Source organism: Phascolarctos cinereus, unplaced genomic scaffold (assembly GCF_003287225.1).
Source record: "Phascolarctos cinereus isolate Bilbo 61053 unplaced genomic scaffold, phaCin_HiC Scaffold_726;HRSCAF=1367, whole genome shotgun sequence".
Classification (NCBI taxonomy): domain Eukaryota; kingdom Metazoa; phylum Chordata; class Mammalia; order Diprotodontia; family Phascolarctidae; genus Phascolarctos; species Phascolarctos cinereus.
This window is the reverse complement of record NW_027556098.1, coordinates 371,995,275-372,015,785: the sequence shown is the minus strand read 5'-3', so window position 1 is coordinate 372,015,785 and position 20,511 is coordinate 371,995,275. Positions and strand designations below refer to the sequence as shown.

At 56.8% G+C, this 20,511-nt stretch overlaps 1 protein-coding gene across 8 annotated transcripts in view; it reads right to left on the bottom strand.

Annotated features, from left to right (window-relative positions):
* AHDC1 (AT-hook DNA binding motif containing 1) overlaps positions 1-20,511 on the bottom strand; it is an 87,077-nt gene that overhangs the window by 19,745 nt on the left and 46,821 nt on the right. For 6 of the 8 annotated variants that reach the window (XM_078145546.1, XM_078145547.1, XM_020983264.2 and 3 more), the window contains 4 exons: positions 11,013-11,193; positions 6,505-6,636; positions 6,328-6,362; positions 818-5,602 (listed from right to left, as the gene is read on the bottom strand). In XM_078145546.1, coding sequence (XP_078001672.1) covers positions 861-5,528 — 4,668 coding nt within the window. In that variant the 5' untranslated portion in view covers positions 5,529-5,602; positions 6,328-6,362; positions 6,505-6,636; positions 11,013-11,193 and the 3' untranslated portion in view covers positions 818-860. Of the gene's footprint in view, positions 1-817; positions 5,603-5,945; positions 6,044-6,327; positions 6,363-6,504; positions 6,637-11,012; positions 11,194-20,511 lie in introns of those variants that run through there. The other 2 variants (XM_020983268.2, XM_020983267.2) reach the window with 2 other exon arrangements.

The following is a 20,511-nucleotide window of genomic DNA, read 5'->3' as shown; positions in this document are numbered from 1 at the left end:
GCTCTCCCCAGCCTGGGCCTTCCAAAGCTGCGCTACCTCTTCCCACACTGCTCTCATCCTAGGACAGTTGCCTGAAGGGCGGGAGGGACACAAAGAAGGTGATGGCTACCTACAGGGTAGGTCTAGGAGATTACTGAGTTGGGGATATCTTGTAATCTTGGCAAGTGGTCCTGCCCCCTATCTAGAGCATTTGGCCTAGTCGTTGGCACTGAGCCCTCCTCTCTGGGACTTACCCTATGTCCCCCTCTTGCTGGCACTTAGCCTATGTCTCCAGTACTGAACTTCCAATCTCAGGTACTCACCCTCCATCACCAACATTTAGTATGAAATCTTGAATACTTAGCTCATCTCAAGGTTGAGAGCTTTAAACATACTTTCGTGGAGCCCAAAGAGCTGATGGGAAATCCTCACTTCCATTGAAAAAACTCTTAGCCATCCCACCCCCATTTAGCCCATGGTCACACCATATTAACTACACACTCAGAATGACCTTTGCTTCACATGGGGATTTATCATAGAAGTGAAGGCACCTTTCAGGTGCTGGAGCTCCCTATGGAGAAGACGGAACCCCAAGCACCAGCAGCCTGGCTCCCAGTCTTAGCGGGATAATCACCTCCCTAACTTCACTCCTCCAACAAGGCTTCCCCCAATCTTCCCTAAGGCCCCTAGCCCCCTTAGCTACTTGTCCCCTTGAGTTCAAGGGCTCAAGCCATTGCTATTCACTCCCAACAAGGAGAGATTCAGCAGGCCTGGGTTCCTCCCAGGGTGGCCCTCAGAGGTCCTCCCTCCCCTGTGCCCTGCCCCACCTCCAACTCACCCTGTTAGAAAACCTCATTGTCCAGTTGGCACTTCAGTTGGCACTACAGGGAGGTGACGGTGAAAGTGTCCTCAGGGTGTGGCTCCCCCATAGGCCCCAGGAAGCTGCTCTTCGGGGCCCCCCCCAGGCCAGGGTGGCCCTGCGGCACAAAGCTGGGGTACCTGTATGTGTCCTGTAACTGCAGCATGGAGTCCCTCGGCACAGGTGACAGGGTCAAGTCACTTAGGAGAGGGCAGCCATAGCCACCTCGGGGGGGACCAGGTGGCCGCACCATCTCCAGTGGTTCCTTGTCCCCCTTGGGCGTGGCCGGGGGGCTGGTGAGGTGTGGGGCATTGAGGCATGAGGCCTCCGTCCTGCCCAGGAAGTCAGCCAGCAGCCCCGACCCAGCCTTGCCCTCGTACGGTGGGCTGCGCGCAGCCGAGCCCGGTGGGTACCAGTAGCTGGCGCCTTTGCAGCTGGGTGAGTCGTAATGGGTCTGGCCAAGGGACAGGTCCCGGCAGCTCAGGTGGGGGGCGTGGCCAAGGCCGGTGCCCTGAAGGCCGTGCTTAAGCGGCTCACAGGCAGGCAGCTTGGCCGGCCGCAGGTCCTCTTTGAAGGCCAGCGTCGGCGAGCAGTTGGGGGAATAGGCCTTCTGGAGGCCTGAATCAAACACTGTCTGTGGGCCCGGTGTGCCCAGAGGGTGGGCAAGGCCGGGGAAATGTTTGCTGTCCAAGTCCGGGGGAGGGCCCAGGCTGGGCGAGTCGCAATGGAACCCTTGCCCGAAGGTGCCATCCGATGGTGTGGATGGGTTCATAGAGTAGGGCCCAATGTAGTCACACTGGTCCCTCTCACCCACCCCAAAGGCCCGAGACTGTGAGGGCAGAGGAGACATACTACTGTCTCCACTATAGTAGTCCAAGCCCAGGTCCGGGCTGTCCTGGAACAGGGGGTTGACTGGCTGTGGCTTGGGGATGAACTTGGCCTTAGCCCCACCACCCCGCTCCTTCTTCCCCGAGCAGGCCCCACCCCCCCGGGCACCCCGGGGCTGCCTTGGTCCAGTGCTCCGCTTGGAAGGATAGGCTGAGGAGGCTGTGGCTGGGGACGAAGAGGAAGAAGAGGAGAAACCCAAGTGGGAGGCCTCAAACAGGTCCACCTTCTTCCGCCGGCCCCGGCCAGGCTTGGAGCTACTCTGGAAAAGGACGGTCTGGTTCCAATTGTAGCCAGGGGCAGATGATGCCTCATTCCAATCCATCATTAACTTCTCCAGGCTCGAGAGGCTGGACTGGCCCTCGCTGGAGGAGGCCTCACTGTTGGCCCGTCGGTAGCCACCCGTAGGCTGGTTGAACTGGGTGCTGTCGGAGGATGATTCGGAGAAGGTCTCAGACACGGCGGTCTGCTGCTTGGCCTTCTGCGGGGTATAGTTGGAGATATCCAGGATCACGTTGGGCTCACTGATGTGACAGTCAAAGCCGGGGTTATAGAGCTGGCTGAAGGCCTCTGAGGTCCAATCCAGGCCTCCATAGCCCTGCCGGAAAGGCCACTGTGACCCTCCTGCGAACTGCCGACAATTCTCGGGTGAAGGCTGGAAGGAGGAGGCAACAGGGGTGGTAGTGCTCTTGGGCACCATGTACCCCCCAGGTGAGACCGTGCTGGCACGGCTGTCACAGCGGAGTGGTGTGGGGGCCGAGCCAGAGAAAGGAGATGCCTCAGAGCTATTAAAGAAGGAGGCTTTGCCCAAGGGCAGGCAGGGGCCTGCTGTGGGCTGGGCATAGCCAGCGCTGTGGGCGCTACTGGGCGAGGCTGGGAGGCTGCTACCGCTGCCATAGGCAAAGCTGCAGTCCTTGCTGTTGGCACAGTCTTGCCCCGAAAAGGGCTTCCCTGGTGGGAACACTCCTTGGCCCGCCCCATAACTGCTATACTGGGGGTAGGTGCCCGCCGGTGGGTGGGCAGTGGGTGAGCGAGCCACAGCTGAGGGTGGCGCCAACTTTGGAAAGGCCTCTGTGGCCCGACAGTCTGATGCAGCTGGGGTCACCCCATAGCCCGCTGCCCTCCCTGGAGGGAAAGCCTGGCGGGCAGGCAGGACTGGCTGGAAGGATGGTTCTGTCCCAGTCCCACCCCCACCAACTGCTGGGTTGGCCTTGGCCCCCCGGCTAGGGAAGGCAGCCAGGCCCCTGCCCTGAGCAGGCAGGGCACTGGTGGGGGGCCCCGTATAGGTGCCTGACGACTTGCGTGACTCAGGCCGAGAAGCCGAAAGGGCAAAGTCCAGCAGGTCCGAGGAGTCATCCGAGTCCAGCAGGGAACGGAAATAGCCTGTGAAGAGGCTGTGGCGTTCCTGGCTGAGCTCTGCCTGGGCCGAAGGTGTACCTGTCCCGTAGTAGCCGCCCCGGCCAGAGGCACCGCTCTCTAGGCCAGACGATGCAAAGGCCCGGGCCTCGGCCCCCTGGTAACTACAGTTTCGCCCAGCCTGGCTCCCAGGGTGTCCGTGGTGGGGGGCCCAGGTGTTGCCCTTCTCCCCAGCCCACTCAGCACCCCCATCCCCAAAGTTCTGACCCCCAGGGGTCTGTTCTGGGAACAGCGTCCCATTCTTGCGTGCTCGCCTTTTCCTCTTGGGCTTCCCTCCCGCGTCCACTTCTACCCGGCCCCTCTTTCGGGGGTGGCCTAGCTCTGCATGGCCCATGGCCCCTACCCCAGGGGCTGCCACCACCTTCTTTTTCTTTCCGATGCCCTCGAAGAAGTCACTGAAGGAGCAGCGGGCAGCTTTGGCGGCATGGCCTCCCCCCCGGCCACCGAAGCCCCCCGCCTTCCCACCCCGCCGGCGGAAGCCCTGCACGCGGTGTAAGAAGTGGGAGATGCTCTGCGTGTCGGGAGCCTGGTGCACCGACTCCGGCTCGCTGGGGGTCCAGCAGCGGGGCGGGGAGCAGCGGCCCGCACACTGGCTCTGGCGGTTCAGGAAGGCCAGCTTGGCCAGCACGTCCGAGTAGTCGGCCTTGCTGTCATTGGCGTCGGCTGCGTAGGAGGGCTGGGGCGAGGCCAGCTTCTGCTTCCGTCTCCGCCGCTTCTTCACCTCTGGAGTAGCCTCCTTGGGCTTCCCTGGGCCCAGCAGGAGGTTTTTGGGGGGACGGCCCCTCTTGCGCTTCAGGATGATGGGCATCTCGCCCGGCGGGAACACCACGACCACATTGCGCCCATTGTTCTTCATCTTCAGGAGTGGGGTGGGCTCGGCCGACACCCGCACCCCCAGCTCCTTGCCCTCCACATTCAGGCTGCTGCTCAGGGATGACACTTTGTACGTGGTCTTGTTCCGCCGCCCCAGCGACACGGGGATTTTGGCCATCTTCACCACCATCCGGCGCACTCCCCGGCACTTGCCCTTCCGGGTGGGCACAAGGGGGCGAGGGGTCCCGCTATCCGACTCTGGGGTGGGGACTGGGACAACGGCTGGTGGGGGTGGCACAGGTTCTGCCAAGGCGGCTGCCAGGCCTGCAGGCATGGGTAGGGGCAGCAGGCGACCTTCAGGACAGGCATCCGCCTTCCTGCCCCGGCCCGCCTTGCGGCGGCGGCACAAAATCTTTGGCTTATCGGTCCGCCGCAGGGCGTACTTGGGGTGGCCCTCGGACCCCAGGGGCCCTCGGGGAGGGCACAGGTCCAGCCTCAGGGGCTCAGTCAGCGGACAGCTGGCCATGGGTGGCTGCGTTTCCAGGTGGTGGCTTGGGGCCTCAAGCAGCTTAGGCAGAGGGTCAAGGCTCTGGGGGTCAAGCAGCTGAGACTCGAGGGCATCTGGCAATGTCTCCAGGGCCTGTAGGGCTAGGCCAGGCAACCCCAGGGGGTCAGCCAGAGGTTGGAGAGGTGGCAACTCCAGTGCTTCCCCAAGAGGTTCCAGTACCTGGGGGTCCAGGAAGCGGGGCTGCTGGTCTAGGAGCTGAGGCTCGGGCTCAGGGGATGGAGGCTCCAGGGCCTGGGCCTCCAGCAGCTGTGCCTCGGGGCAAGCAAGGGAGGCCAGCTCGCTGAGGATATCTGCATCAGCCAGCTCCGAGTAGTCGGGAGCGTCAGGCTCCGGTTCCTGGGGGAGGCCAGTGGCAGCTCCAGGGCTCGTGCCCTGGCCCGGCTCAGGGCTGCCTCTCTGCTCAGCCTCCGCCTCATAGAGGGCTCGCCCAGGTCTCTCAGCCTTGCCATGGGGGGTGTTCCGCTCCTCCGGGCTTCGGATGCTGTTGGCCAGGCTGGGTGAGGAGAAGAAACTATATTGGAGATCCCCAGGGGGTGGGGCTGGGGGCCGGCTCAGCCGCAGGCCCCCGCAGTCCAGGTGGACCCCACTGTGCTGCAGATCCTGGGACAGCCTTGTCAGGTCCTTCATGATGTCGATCAGCTGCACCACTGGGTGCAGGTTCACCCGCCCGTTGCCCCAGCGGCGCTTGGAGCCCCCCCCGCCAGGTACAGGGCAGCGGGCGTGAGGGAAAGGCCGGGGGGGCACCGGGGGGCCGGGGGGCAGCAGGTCGTCCCCCTTGGAGAGGAGTGGTGGGCGCCGAGTACTAGGGTCCCCTCGGGGTGGTGGATGGGGCTCCTCGGGGAAGGTTCGGGGAAAGGCCTTGTTGGGTGGGCAGTCAGGGGACCGAGCGGGGAGCAGGGGCCGGGGGCTGGGGGAGCCGCCGGGGTAGTACTTGGGCTCCCGGAGGTAGTCGGGCGAGCTGCACACGGCACTGGAGGTCACCACCAGGCCCTGGGGCTTCACACGCATCCTGAACTTGTCCTCCGAGGGCCGCCGGGCGGGGCCGGGACTGACATGGGGGTCAGGAAAGCCGGGACACAGACCTGCAAGGGACAGGACAAGGGCAAGAGAAAGATGGGGAAGGGAGTCACCCTGTGCCACCTCAGAGGCCCAACCCATGCCATTCTCTCCAGAGCCCCAGCCTTAGCCAATTACTGGGCCCCCTTGTTCGGTCCCTATCCCAGGACCCTATCAGCCCTCGTCTTCAGATACCCAACCGAGTTATTTAATTCATAGACTCATAAGATCCTAGGCTTAGAACCCAAAGGAGCCCAAGAGGACCCCAAGTCCAACCCCTACATTTAACAGATGAGAAGACTGAGTTCAGGGGTTCAGAGACTTGCCCAGGGTCACAGAACTCATAAATGTCTGAGATGGAATTCAAACCCGGGCTTTCCTGACTCCAGATCCGCCAAGTGCTCTCTCCTATGTAGTTCCCTGTGCCTGGGACTTAATCCTCCCCAGCCTAGAATCTGGCTCTTCCAGATCACTCTAAGACCCTGGAGGAAGAGCAGAGAAGATGGAATTCACACACTACCCCTCCCCCCAATCCTTCCCCCAGGTATCTCCCCAAGAGCTGAGAAAACTTGGATGGGCCTTCAGCTGAACAAGGGCCTCTGAGAACACCCTCCACGCCTAGAGTTCCAAAGCCCCCAACCGCAGGACCTGTGAGCCCACGAGAGGGGGGCCTTCTGGGCCAAGGATCCACTATCTGCCCCTCCCTTGCTCAGGTCTGGGTAGTGTCCCTGGAGAAAAAAGAAAGACTCACCCTCTGTGCTGCTGGGGATCTGACAATGGAATTTTCTGTTAGAGAGAAAGAAAGAAAGAAAAACACCCTGAGTTCCCGGCGCCCCCACCCCCATCTAATCTGAGGCTCCTCCAGTCCCCACCTCCCTTAATGTTCCATGTTTTCCATCTTCCCCCTCCCCCCAGATATCCAACTGACCTGAAAGAGCAATTATGCCCTGGAGTGAAGAGATTCGAGAGTGATGGATTCTCTGCGTGTGAGTTGTGTGTCTTGCCACCTCAGAGGGGGAGCTCCGGGCGAGGGCCCCAGGCCAGGGGGAGTGGACAGCACCTAGTGAGAGCAGGAGCTCTTAGCATCTGAGGGTCTCAAAGAACCTTTTCAACCCCCACCCCCACCCCACCCAGAGGAAGCAGGTACTTCACCGTCCCCTCTTGTGAAGGGCGGGACTCACCTATGGGGCTTAATGAGGGATGCAGGGGGGACAGGGGACACGGATAATGAAAACCCACCACAATGCAAACACTTCCCTTTGTTTCTGTCTCAGGCCTCCTTCCCTTGCCCTCCCCACTGCAATATACCGCTTCTCTGGAGGCTGCTGCCAAATCCGAGAATGAGGAGCTTTTCTGCCCTGACTTAGAGAGATGTCATCCCTCTTTCTAGCCCCATCTCTAGCTAACAAAAGGCCCAGACCTAGATAATGGAGAGGAAGGAGGTGAAGGAGGCCAGGAGGAGAGCTGGCCGGTGGGAGAATGGCTGGGGGTGGGGGTAGGAGGGTGGCACTTGGCCCAAGCTCTGGATGTGCTCAGTTGGAGGGAATTCTAAGCATGGAGAGGAGCCTCCTGCTTGCTCGGCTCTGCCTCTTATCCCAGCCCCACTCCCGGCTCCCAGCCCAGCGCTTGGCCCTGACACAGACCCCAAATCCCTGCTCCTGGCCCTCAGTCTTCCATCCCCTCCCCCCCCAACCCCAGTGCGTTTGGAACAATGAGCTGAGGCAAGGGAAGGGAAGAAGGGGGGATGGAGAGAAAACCTCCCAGTTTCTTCTGTCTAATTTACAGTGAAGGCTCTTGTCCAGGTCCATGGGAAGAGGCAGAGCCCTTTCACTAGTATGTAAGGCAGGACTTTTGTTGATCCATTTACAGACCAGAAAACAGAGGCACAGAGAAGGAAAATGGGCCTGAAGCAACCCTGAATCCTCAGACCCCAAGCTGCCCCCTCCTCCTCCTCACTGAAGTGGCTTTGGAAAACCCTCATCCTCCAGGAAGTCAGTCCAGGATCTGTAAGAGGTGAGTTCATGGCTTCCTTTGGCCCCACTTTCAGCCTCTCTCCCCACTCAGTCCTGAATTCTATAAAACATCTAACTGTGTTTAGTCAAACAGTGATGTCAGTCTGGATCCGTGTGTCTGTCTTAACATTCCTTCTTCTGCCTTTCCCCTGAGGGGCTCAAAGATGACAGCTAACATTTATGTGGCATTTTAAGGTTTGCTAAGCACTTTCTAAATATTATCTCATTTGATCCTTACAAGAGCCCTGGGAGGAAGGGGCTCTTATTATCCCCATTTTACAGATGACAAAACTGAGGCAAACAGAGGTCACCCAGTTAGTGTCTGAAGCCAGATCTGAACTCAGGACTTTCCTGACTTGAGGTCCAGAGTTTTATCTACCTTTCTACCTAGCTGCCTATGATCATGGTAGAACTGAGAGGGGTCTATCTCTAAAGGCTTCTCCAGTTCTAATAGGATATAGTCACTGCAACCTGCTCTCCTTGGTGCCCAGAGAAATCCCTGCCCACATCCTCAAAGCCAGCTGTGGCCACACCAGCCTCCCTGGCTCCTCCTTCACAGCCTCCACCCTCCTCTCCCAGGCTCCATATCCCCCTGAAACCAGGCGCCCAGCCCCACCCTCCAGCTTTCCCCGTCTAGTGGGCTTCCTGCCTCATGACCCTGTCCAAGCTCCTCCCATCTGATCCCCGAGTTCCCTATCTCCCTTCAGAGCCTCCCAAGCTCCCCTGGGCTCAGCTCTCCCAAATCTCTCTATCCTGCTCATACCACTCCCCCACCCTCTCCCTCTAGCCCCTAGCCCCCTGGGGCCACCCATCCGGATGTGTGTCTGTCACTCACCACTAGGTGTCCCCGCCGAGCTAGAGATGCCCCTCTGAGGGCTTGGCTCAGGCACCCAGTGGGAGCCGCCAGGGCCACCCCCCCTCCCACTTTGTGCCCCCTCCCAGCCACACAGAGCTCCTCTTGTGTTTCCTTTCTTGGCTCAGCCCCCCCCCCATCACCTTCCTGCTCTGTGTGTGTGTGTGTGTGTGTGTGTGTGTGTGTGTGTGTGTGAGAGAGAGAGAGAGAGAGAGAAAGAGAGAGAGAAAGTGTGTGTGTGTGTGTGTGTGTGTGTGTGTGTATGGAGGGTGGGGGGGGCACCTGGCAGGCTGGGCTGTGCCTGTCCCTGCCCCCTTCCATCCACTCCTGGGGAGGGGGGGGTGTCTTACTTTCTCAGGGCTGGCTCCCATCCCCTCCTCTCACACAACAGGGAGAGGGGGTGGAACTCTCCTGTGACTCTGGGCACAGGGACCCTCTCAGGCTTCCAGCGAAGGGCCCCCCTCAAATCCTCCCTCCCTTCCTCCTCCTGCTGATGGGGCCCAGGCCCATTGCCAAGTCTCTGTCCCACAAAAGGGCCCCATTGGTGCCGGGAGGGGCCAGGTGTGCTGTGCTCCCAGCCTACTGGGCAAGCTCCAGGGGGGCCCTCTCCCTGAGGGCTGGCATCTGCTCTCTACCAGGGTCATCCTGGTCTGGGCTCCTCCCCCTCCATCAGAGCATCCAGAATGATCAAGAACTTCCCAGTACCCCGTTCTTCACGCCCAGTTTCTCCTGCTTTGGCCTTCTCACACTCCTTCCCTAGCCTCCGAGACAGACTCTTTGGACTTTTTCCCCTCTTCCCTCCCATCTTTTCATCCATCCCTTTCTTCCCCCTTTCCTCCTTTGCCCTATGGCTTTCCTTAGGACAAGACTGGGACTGAGCCCAGCCCCCTAACTAGTTCTATCCTATTTTCCTTGCCCCTTCTCTTGTTCTTCCCTCTGCCCCCCCGACCCCTGGCATCCCAGTTTTCCCACCCTTCTCCCTCACAGACAGTGTGGAGTAGGTCAGGAGCCCCTCCTGGCTCGTTCACACATATCTCTGTCTCTTCTCCTGGAAGACTGTGTTCTCCCTCCCCTGGCCCCCAGCCCCCAGCCCCTCAGCCCCAGCCCCTCACTGTAGCCCCAGCTCTGAGGGCGGGCGGGCAGGCAGCTCACATGGCAAGCTGCATGCAGCAGGAAGTGACTTCAACTATTTGGCCACAAGGCTGGGCACCACTGTGCTGTGAGCTGGTGCAGACGCCCCAGCTCAGCATACACACACACACACACACACACACACACACACACGCACGCACACACATACACACACACCTTATGTGAATACACATGCACATGCACTGTTCTATGTATACATACACACACACTCCCCTATGTGAATAAATTTACATATACTCTTATATGTGTTCACAAAACATAGCTCTGTGCACATACAATCCTTGACCCCCATACCTGTACCCAAAGCCCTGGAGATACACATGTTCAAGGTGTTACCCTTTTAGCACACACATTCATACACACAGCCATGGGCACACAAGCAGATATGTGTTTGCATACTTGTCCCTGCATACACAACTCTATGAACATATCACACACACATACACACACACTCTTCCCTCCTGACTATAATAGGAGGCCTAAGCCTTCAGCATCCAGGGACATTCTGGCCAAAGCAGAGTGGGGCCCCAAGGGTGGGTTCATCTTCCAAATCACATTTCCCATAAAGGCTGAGGTCCCAGGGATACTCCCACAGCCCTGGGCTAGCACCCACTTCCAAGGTTAGGCACTCACCTTCTGATTTCCTATCCTAGCCCTGCCTTCAGGTGTGGGCACATTGGGGCCCTGGGATTTCTGAGCCAGGGGCAGGGGGCCAGCTATGGGCCAGGGCTTGCCTGCTGAGGCTGAGTGGGCAGAATTATGGTGGGGAGACAGGTTCCCCTTAATATCAATGCTCCCTAATGTCTGCCACCTGCTATCCCCTTCCTCACCCACTGCCCTGGCCAGCTGATGCTCTCTCTCCCTAGGCCCTCCACTGGGACGGGAGCCACTGGACTGACAGATAGACTGACAGACATCTTGAAAGATTTCTCCACACAGACCAGGCTAATGTCTCTGGCTGGTACTAAATCCCAAATATCTCCTTCTCCCCAGTGGGGTCCTAACCTCACCCTTATGCTGAGCTAAAAACCTCCACAAAATCTCTCAAATATCAATCACTCCCCCCCCCCAAGATTCCCCAGGAAATGATAAAGCTACTTTAAGTCACTGTTTCCAGTCTAGAACTGGGAAACAAGTCTGCCTGAGTCCCAGCTCCCTTTTAGCCTGCAGCCATAGCCTCTGGGACTGGGGGGAGAGAAGCAGAGCTGGCAGAAGGAAGGAGATAATACCTAGCGACTGAGGCACACAGAAGAAAGGATGGAAGGAAGGAAGAGACTGGGCAGGGGCGACTGAGTTTGGAGGGAGGAGGAGGGGGGCGAGGAATGGAATTCAGCTGGGAGAGCAGAGCCCAGGTAGGAGGGAGGCAGGGATTGGGAGGCCAGACAAAAGGTTGGCACGGAGCTCTCTATTCATCGTTACCTGAGCAGGCTTCTGGGGCAGTCCTGGCTCAGCAGGAGGCCCCTGTCACCAATGCTGTCCCCAGGGTGGTCTCCAACAACAGCCGTGTGTCGCCCCCGGCCCGGGGCCCCTTAGGTGTTTGGTAATGGACTCCAGTTGCTAGTCTCCGGGCCACTGGGTTGGTGGTCAGGCAAACTCCCATCTGTAAAATCAAACACAGGATACCCCCAGCCATGAACACAGAGGGAACAGACACGTGGGGGAGGGGCAGGAGCAGCTAGAGAGGATTTGTGCCCGAAAGATGGGGTGCGAGCCACTCTGCACAGGAGAGGGATGAGAAGAGGGCAGGGGGAGAAAGGTTGTTTATGCCAATAGTGTACCTGGCCTGGGGCCCACTGTGCAAGGCTAGGACCGGGAACTCAGCTGCCTGCCTCCCCAGGGGCCCAGGGCCTGGGGGCGGGAGGCAGAGACTGGAGAAAGGGAGCAGATAGTAACAGACAGGGGAAGGAAATGAGAAGGAGGTGAGGTAAGCACAAACATTTGGGGAGGAATCACTGTTTGGGCACCACAGGCAGAGAGGGCTCTGACGGGGGACACAAGATGTCTCTCTGTCTTGGGGTGAGCAACTCCGTGTATATAAGTGTGTGTGTGTGTGTGTGTGTGTGTGTGTGTGTGTGTGGCACATGCATGTACATGAGCATGAATCTAGGTGTGTGCAGGTGTGAGTATATAATTCAGTGGCCAGAGAGGACACTCAGCATTCACACCTCACCATCTGTGACAGTCTGAAGTGTCTCACTGGGTTGGTTTTTGCTGTTTTGTTTTTAATAAACTTGGGCAGAGGAAAGGGGAGGGGCACATGCCTAAGGGAGCAGAGGGGATCAGCTCCACGTCCTCCCTGGGCATCTGCCTGCGTGTAGCTCTGGGGCTCCAATGGTAACACCCGGCCTGGGCTCCTTGTGCAAGGTTGGGAGGGGGCACTTAGCTGCCTGCCTCCCCAGGGGCTGGGGCTAGAGGCAGAGAGTCTCCTCCCAGACACCATCCCTTGCTTTCCTCCCCTGCAGTTCTCTCTGTCCTAGCAGTGCTGTCTGCCCATGTGGCTTATATGCATGTCATAGAACCGTGAGACTGAGGGAACAGACATCCCGTCCAGCGCGTTCATTTAAACAGACCCAGAGGCAGAAGGTGACTTGCTCGGGGTCACGCAGGCACCGAGGAGCAGGGCTCCCAGTTCAGGGCCGCTCCTCCAGACTGTCGTGTTTGCGTGAATGTGTATGTGGATGGTGCGTGCGTGTGGCTGCACGGCAGAGGGGCTGGGGAAGCGTGCACGAGTACGGATGGGGTGCCCTCCTACTCTCTTATCTGTGTCTTCGTGTCTCACTCTGTGGGAGCCTGGCGCCTTGTGCCCATGGCTCTTGTCTTGCTCATCCCATCTCTCTGGATGAGTGTGTGTGCGTGCCTGCTTGTGTTTGGGGCTTGGGGAGTGGGAGGGAGGGGGACAACTCGCTGCTCTGTTGTTCTTCCTGAGCTAGGCTGGCCAGGCCAGCTCTGTCTCCTGCGGGGATAGGTGCCCGTGGGCAGCAGCCCTGATGCCTTCCTGCTCCCGGCTCTCCTTCCCCTGCTCTAACTCCAGGGCCATGCCATGTGTGGAATCCAGTGGGAGAGTATGTGCATGTGCCACTGGGCAGCTACATCCCTGTATGTGTTATTACGTGTGACTCTGAGTTAGGATCTGTGTGTCAGGGTGTGTCACTGTGTTTGCCTTTGTGTGACAGCATGACCACCACTGTGTGTGTGTGTGTGTGGCACCTACATGGAGCAGGTGTTGTGTTCTTATACGTTGTGTGCCTGTCACTCTGTGTATTACTATGGTGCGGGTCTTTGTGTTGCTGTGTGTCTGTTGGGGAGCGGGTGTGTGTCCCTCCCTCTCTATCTCCTGTACTCTGTGGGATCTAACGACTTCCCAAGCCTGGATTAGTGACAATTTATCCACCAGGCAGAGAAGGAGAATTCCAACCTGCCAGTTACTCCCTCCCCCTCCCTCCCTCCCCTCCCCCACTTTGGTCTCCAGCACAGAAATGCAGCCCTGCATCCTCTGGCCCCTGGCGCCGATGGAGAATGAGGGAGCCCCTCCCGTGCCTGCTGCCTCCCCCCTCCCACCACCACTGCTCATTCCCCCCAAAGGGCTGTGGGGGCAGAACCAGTGCACTGGAAAGCCTGGGTGGGCCTGAGGTCTGGAAGAGGAGGCGCCCAGACTTCAGGTCCCTCCAGGCTCCCCCCACCCCCGCAGCTTCCCTGCTTCTGCTCTTCTTGCTCCCTCCCACCCCCAGACTCAAAGGGAGGACTGAGAAGCAGGCCTAGAGGTGCGGGGAGGCAGGAGAGGGGCAGAGGGATGCTCCCCATCATCCCTCCACCTGCTGACCCAAGAGAGGGATGAGGCCAAGCTGGACAGCAAACCGGGCTGGGTTCTGGGGAGATGGGCCCCACTGCCAATGGGGGGGAAGGTCCTCCCCACTCTCTCACTGCTCGCTCAGTCCCCTCAGCCTGTTCCTGACCCCTCCCTCCCTCTCCCTCCCACTCAGCACCTGTCCCCCAAGGATCGCTAAGGACTTTCATCTGTGCAGTCTGGCAAGACCATTCTCCTGGATGGCCCAATCTGCCCCCCCCAAACTAATGGATCCCCCCCACTGTGTGAAAGAGGAAGGCTGGGGCGGGGGTGGGATTTCTCTGAGAGGAAGATAAGTCCCATCTCAGGGACTGAAGAGGGGGCAGTGAGGCGGTGGGGGCCAGGGGGTGACTGTTGGGTGGGGGGAGAGAGCCGTGGTTCACTTTCCCCAGCGTGCTCAGCCTGAGGCTCCATCACATGTTTTCCATTAGCCCGGGCTCTGGCCTCCTTGCTTGGGGGGTGTTGGTCCAGAGATTTTTTCTGCTTACAGACATCAGCCCAGACCACACAAGAGAAAGACAGAGACAGAGACACATCAGACAGAAACAGAGACAGACAGGGTCAGGGAGACAGACAAAGGTATAGACACAGAGACATGAATGCAGTCAGAAGAGACTGGGGACTTCTCAGAGACAGACCAGGAGGCACACACATACAGAGGCAGAGAGACAAACTCAGAAGCAGGAACGTGGAGAGAGACAGATGAAAGAGACAAAGACAGAGAGAGAGAGAGAGAGAGAGAGAGAGAGAGAGAGAGAGAGAGAGAGAGAGAGAGAGAGAGAGAGAGAGATAAAGAGACCAAAAAAATACAGTGAGAAGCAAGCAGAGACTCAGAGATAACTGGATATAGAGAAGGACAAAGGGAGAAAAAAAGACAGAGATAGAAAGACAGACTCACAGAAAGAGAGACAGGGAGAGATGAAAGACTGAAGAGACCAGGATGAGCAGGGGAGAGGGAAGGATGAAAGATGGTGGGGGCAGAGAGAGTGGGACTGAGGGAAGGAGAAAAACAGGGAGGGGGAGAAAGGAAGGAGATGTGCTGAGCCGGGGAGAGAGACAGCCACGGAGCTGGTCAGAGGCTGTGGGCAGTGGCCCAGGGAGCGCTGGGGGGCAAGAATGAGGAAGCGATATCCTGAGGAGTTGGGGAGGGGGGAGAGCTTCTCAGCCCTAGCGCCTCCCACCTCCTGACCCCTCAAGCCTTGGAAAGATAACAGGCCCGAATACTGCTGACTTGCGGTTCAGAAATCCAATATCCTCAACGGTGAACTAATCGACTACCTGAGCCCCTGGCCTGCTCGCCCCGATTAATCCTGCTGCTTTACCGGCTTAATTAGTTTAACAGTTTCAGGGGCAAAGAAGCAGAGAACATCAGCTCCCCTCCCCTGCCCTGCAAGGACAATGTCTCCTCTCAAGCCTGGCAGAGACCCCCTCTAATCCTGAGCCCTAAGCCCTGCATGGTCCCCTTCCCCCTATGTGACCTGTCAACACCAAGCGACCTGTCCCCCCCACTCTGAGTCCCCCAGCCCTGCAAAGACTCCTCATTCTAATCCCACAAAGGCCCCTTCAATCCTGAGTCCCTTTAGCTTCTTTAGGCCCCTCTCCCCTAATTCTGATCTGCCTGGACCACAGGGTCTCACTCCTCCATTATGCACTCCCAAATGCTGCAAAGCCCACCCAGTCCTACAGAGACTCGTCTTGTCCTCAGCTGCCATCTCCTACAGGGATCCCTCAGCCCCAGTCCCCATCCCTACCCCTATATATGCTCCACACTTGGACCGCACCCATCAAACCAATACTTCCCCCCACCCCCCAGCCAGGGTCTCTTCTATCCTTACCGCCCCAGCTGGGAATCCCATTCCGTGTTTTCCCTTCCTTCCACCCCCATTTCTTCTTCCCAACTTCCCTCTCTGTGGCTTAGGCCTTCTTCACTCTCTCCAAAGCTCTGCCCTTTGGGGCTCTGTGGTCCGGAGAGGGGAAGGGGTAGAAGACTCTACCCCCTCCTCCTACCCATTTACATATACACTGGTCTCCCAATATCAGCTTCCTCTTGCCCAGTATTTCAAAGAAAGAAGGGCACCCAGGTTATGGCACAGGGCACAGCATGCTTCCTCCAGGCCCAGGTACTATAAGGATGATGCCTGAGAATCACACAGAATCCCCAGTGATACCCATCCATCACCACCAAAAGTGTCAGACAGGTGCACACGCACGTGCACACACACACAATCTTAGGTCAATAGTGAGTCAGGCACTCAACCCCCTCACCAAAAATGTAACAATGACACTCGGCCTCTTGTCCCCCATCCCCCAATGCAGACGAAGGCACACAACTGTCCCACTCCCTTCCCATTCCAAAAGCATGGAGCAAGAATACTAATACAACCTGTTACACCTTCCATCCTAAGAAGGTTACTGGTTGCATCACCAGCCCCTCCAGGTAAGAACTAGGTGGGAGGTTCTCAAGCACAGATCAGGAAACGCTCTTCCCTCCTCAAAGCAGAGAAGCGGGGGACTACTGGGACACAATGTTGCATACACTGTCATGTGCAATCACTGTGCTCAGTGTTTTCCATTTAACTGTTTCCCTTGATCGCAGAGGAGGTTTCAGTCTGGAGGAAGGGGTGAAGTTGTCTTGTTTTTAATAAATGACTGAGGTAAAGCCAAACGGCATCAACCATTTTTTGTTGAAAGATTTAGAAACAAAGTGACACATTCCTCCTTCCAACAGTCAAACGGGCTTACTTTCTCTCTTTCCCCTCTGCCACAACAACGTCAGACAAGGTGTACCTGACCCAAACAAACGTCCCGTTATCTCCACCAGCCATGTGAAAACAGGCAGTTACCACAGCAACACCCCTTCTCCCTTTACACACCCACCACGGAATGGTCACACCAGATCCTAAGTGAGGCTGGAGCGTGGCCTATACAACCTGTTGCTCAGACCCTAGCATTATGACCCCGCGAGGACACAAGCACAGTACCCCAGGCTGAGTCCGTCTGTCCATTGTCAAAAATATCACCAATGACAGGCCAAAGGGTCACAGCCTTCTGTGACCACCCAAGGGGCAGAAGCTTGAGGTCCTGGATGCTGTGGGCAGATGAACTTGGCCCCTTCGTACCCATGGAGCTGGTTAGCGTTCTGGCCAGAGCTCACACTATTCTCTCTAGGGAAACCCAGTCTTTCTGGGGCTGGAGAGCGGCTGTCCGGCCTCCCCCCTTCTCCCTGCTAACCAAAGCTGGATCCAGACCTCATCTCCCTTCCACACCTTCTTTTCCAGCTCCCTTCATTTGGTCTCACATCACGTACACACCTCAAGTGAGGGGTGTAGATGATGCACTTACCTTCCCCTCTCTACACTGCCTTTCTCCAGGGCAGCCAGTCCCCTAACCTTGTGCTGCAGCCCTCCTCTGGACACAAACACACTCTCTCCCTCCCCTTCGCTCTCTTGCAATAACTCTTAATTTCACCTTCCCTCTTCTGCCCTGTTATTTATTATTTAATTCAGCTGGAGCATCTGGGGGACCCAGTGGCAGAAATGGAGAAAGGGTTGGAAGGATTCTGGCAGTGGGGCAAGAATAAACAGGACCTGGGGGAGGTCTGGGTCTGTCTGTCCCTGTCCTGGGGGTGGAGGTGGAGGTGGGGATGGGGAGGAGTCAGATGGGTCAGAGCTGAGCACCCAGCACTGGAGCCCAACCCCACCCCCCTGACACACACACACACAGGTCTAGGCCACATTTGAGGACAGGCCTGTGTGGCAGGAAGTGGAGGGCCAAGGAGACTCCCTCGGCTCCCCAATTTCAACTCCCAGAGCTAGGCCAAAGTAGGGGGAGGCGGGGGAAGCCAGATGAGTCACTTAGGGGAAAAGGCTGAGTCTACAGTGGTCAGAGGTTGGTGTGAAAGGCAGGGAGCCAAGAGGCAACAGGGTCGAGGCCCAGCCCTTATTGTGCCTTGCTGTGTGACTCTGGAAAACACACTCAACCATTCTGGAGCTCTGTTTCCAGTTCCATACTGTATCCCTTCAGTATAAGATCAGAGGGAAAAATCAGAAAGAAATGATTCCTATTCCAATGGCTTTTTAAGGTTTTTAGGGGACCACACTGAAGGAAGCAGAATGGGATAGTAAAAAGGGTGCCAGATTTGGAGTCTGGAAGGCCTGTGTTCATATACTGAACCTTGTCTGCAGGACCTTGGGCAAATCAAGGGCTTCCTCACTTAGAAAACAGAAATCCTAATAACACCTACCTCCCAGGGTAGTTCTTGGCAAACTTTATGATTATCCCTATTTTGCTGATAAAAAACAAACTTGACCTGCTTAGAAATTAACTGGCCTGTCCAATGATAAAGCTAGTAAACAGCAGAATGGAGTCTTTTGACTTTAGCCTTGACTTTAGCAAAATTCCCTCTACTTTATCAGAGTTGAGAGAGGCTACAAACCCATCCAATCTTTTGACAGAAGGGGGAAACTGAGGACCCAAGTTCGGACAACTAGTAAGGAGAACTGGGACCCTTGGCTTTGTGGGTTTCCTCAGAGGCCCAGGGCAGTGGATACTCAGGGGTACAAGCACCAAAGGGAAGACAGAGCAGTAAGCAGAGGAAGCAATTGCTGATTCTCGCCTTCTACCTGGTACTGACGGGCAAGGAAAAGGGGTGGGGGGAGAGGGCTGGCTCTTCCCTTCTGAGGGGAAGGGAGTAGGGAAAGCACAGCAGGATTACTGCTTTAGGAGTGTTCATGCCACCTCCCTCCTTGTGAAAGGAAAAGGCTCTTAGGCAGCTGAGAACACCACAGACACAGGCTACTTGAGCTGGAAGGGCCTTAGAACACAGAACGTCAGAGCTGGGAGGGGCCTTAGAACATGGAATGTCAGAACTGGGAGGGGCCTTAGAACACAGAATGTCAGAGCTGGGAGGATCATAACCTAGAGGTGGAAAGAGTCTTAGAGACTATCCAGGGTTTCCTAACCTGGGGTCCAGGAACTTAAAACAAATTTTTAGATACCTCTATTTCCATAGAGTTAGTTTCCTTTGTAATCTTACAGACTACATATATTTTAAAGAGGGCCAGAGGTTTTGCCAGATGGCCAAAAGGTCCCACAACACCCAAAAAAGTCAAGAACCATTGATCTTGTCCCCCTCTTCCTCTCATTTCTCACCTAAAGAAACTGATGCCCAGGGAAGTTAAGACCCAGGGCAGCCAGGTGGCAAAGCAGAAAGTCAACCAGTCAATATTTATTAAGTGCCTACTATGTGTCAAGCACTGAGTTATCAGCTGGGGAAACAAAAAAAGGCAAAAGACAGTGTGCCTGCCCTCAAGGAGCTTACAATCTAATGGGGGAGACAACACGCAAACAACTATATACAAAGCAAACGACATACAGGATAAACAGGCAATAATTAACACGAGGAAGGCATTGCAGTTAAGAGGGGTCGAGGAAGGCTTCCTATAGAAGGTGGGATTTTTTTTTTGGTTTTCTGTTTGTTTTTTAGGCAATTGGGGTGACTTGCCCAGGGTCACACAACTCATGTCAAGTGTCTGGTCTAAGGCCACATTTGAACTCAGGTCCTCCTGACTCCAGGGCTGGTGCCCTATCCACTGCACCACCTAGCTGCCCCTGAAGGTGGGATTTTAGTTGGGATTTAAAGGAAGCCAGGGAGGTCAATAGTCAGAGCAGACGAGGGAGGGCATTCCAGGCACAGCCCAGAGATGGAGGGTCTTGTTCATGGAAGAGCCAGGAGGCCAAGGTCACTGGAGCAAAGAAACACCTAGCAGACAAAAAGGTCTAAGAAGACGGGAAAGGCAGAACAGGGCTAGATCATGAAGGGCTTTGAATGCCAGTGCATTTTGTACTTGATCTTGGAGGCAATGGGGCACCACTGGAGTTTATTGAGGATGGACAGAGCACAAGACTGTCAGGAGGACCTTAGTTCCAATACTGCCTCAGACCCTTATTAGCTGTGTGTCCTTGGGGACGTTACTTAACTGCTCTGTTCCTCAGCTTCCTTATCAGTAAAATAGGATTATAATCGTGCCTATGTCATAGGGCTTGTGTTAATATGTAAAGCGTTTTTTTCAGCCCACAAAGCGCTACATATGTAATAGCTTATGTGACTTACCCAAGGTCACACAGACAGTAAGAGGCAAAAGAATGCTCTTTCCTACATATCAGGCTACCTCTTAAGGGACTTTACACATCCTGCCCCTGCATTTTACAGAGAAGGAAACTGAGGCCCAAAGGAGGGAACTGACTTGTCCAAGGCCACAAAGCTATAAAATGGCAGAGCTGGCATTAGAAGAAGCTGCCACACCAGGCAATTCCAGGAAAGCTGAGGATACAGCAAGCTTTGACCAGGGTAGATCCTTCTAAGAAGGGGGAAGGTTGGCCTCCCAATCGCTACTTCTGGGGACTCACTGGCCCTGACTCCCCACCGAGATGCTTCATTTGGAGGGGCTGGGGGCTTTTGGGGGGCCTACAAAATCCAGTGACAGATGGCCTGCTGAGGCAGCAGCGCTCCGGCCGGCTGGCATGCTCAGCGCTCGCTCCCGCACAGGGAAACGGGCTAATTTTAGCTGCGGCCTCAGTGCCAGCTTTGTTCCCCCCGCCCGCAGAGAAATGGGGGTGTGTGTGGGGGGGCGCTAGGTTCCCCATCCCAGAAGACACTGCAGTCTTCCTGGGGCGTAACACAGGACACCCCCTCTCCCCCCAGTTCCTGTCACCAAGCCATCTCGTGACAACCTCCCCCCCCACCCCAACCTGGTGGTCCAGAGGACTATGTCTGAAAACCGGTCAAAAGGGAAGGTGTATGTGGTGAGCCAGAGACAGGACACCCCAAAAGTGGGACAACATGGGGTGTGGAAGAACCAGGGCCTCCGGGCCAAGACACTGAGTCCAGTTCAGCCAAGCTCTCCCCATCCCCCAGCTCTGGATCTCCGGGGGCGGGCCAGGCCCTCCCTTGGCCTGTGGGAGAGACCAGCTGTCCAGAGCCACAAACCTGGCTATGGGGGCCCAGACAAAGTGCTGAGGAGTCAGTGCCTGCCCAGCCCCTCCCTGAGGCCTGGCCTGGGACCCTGTTGCCCT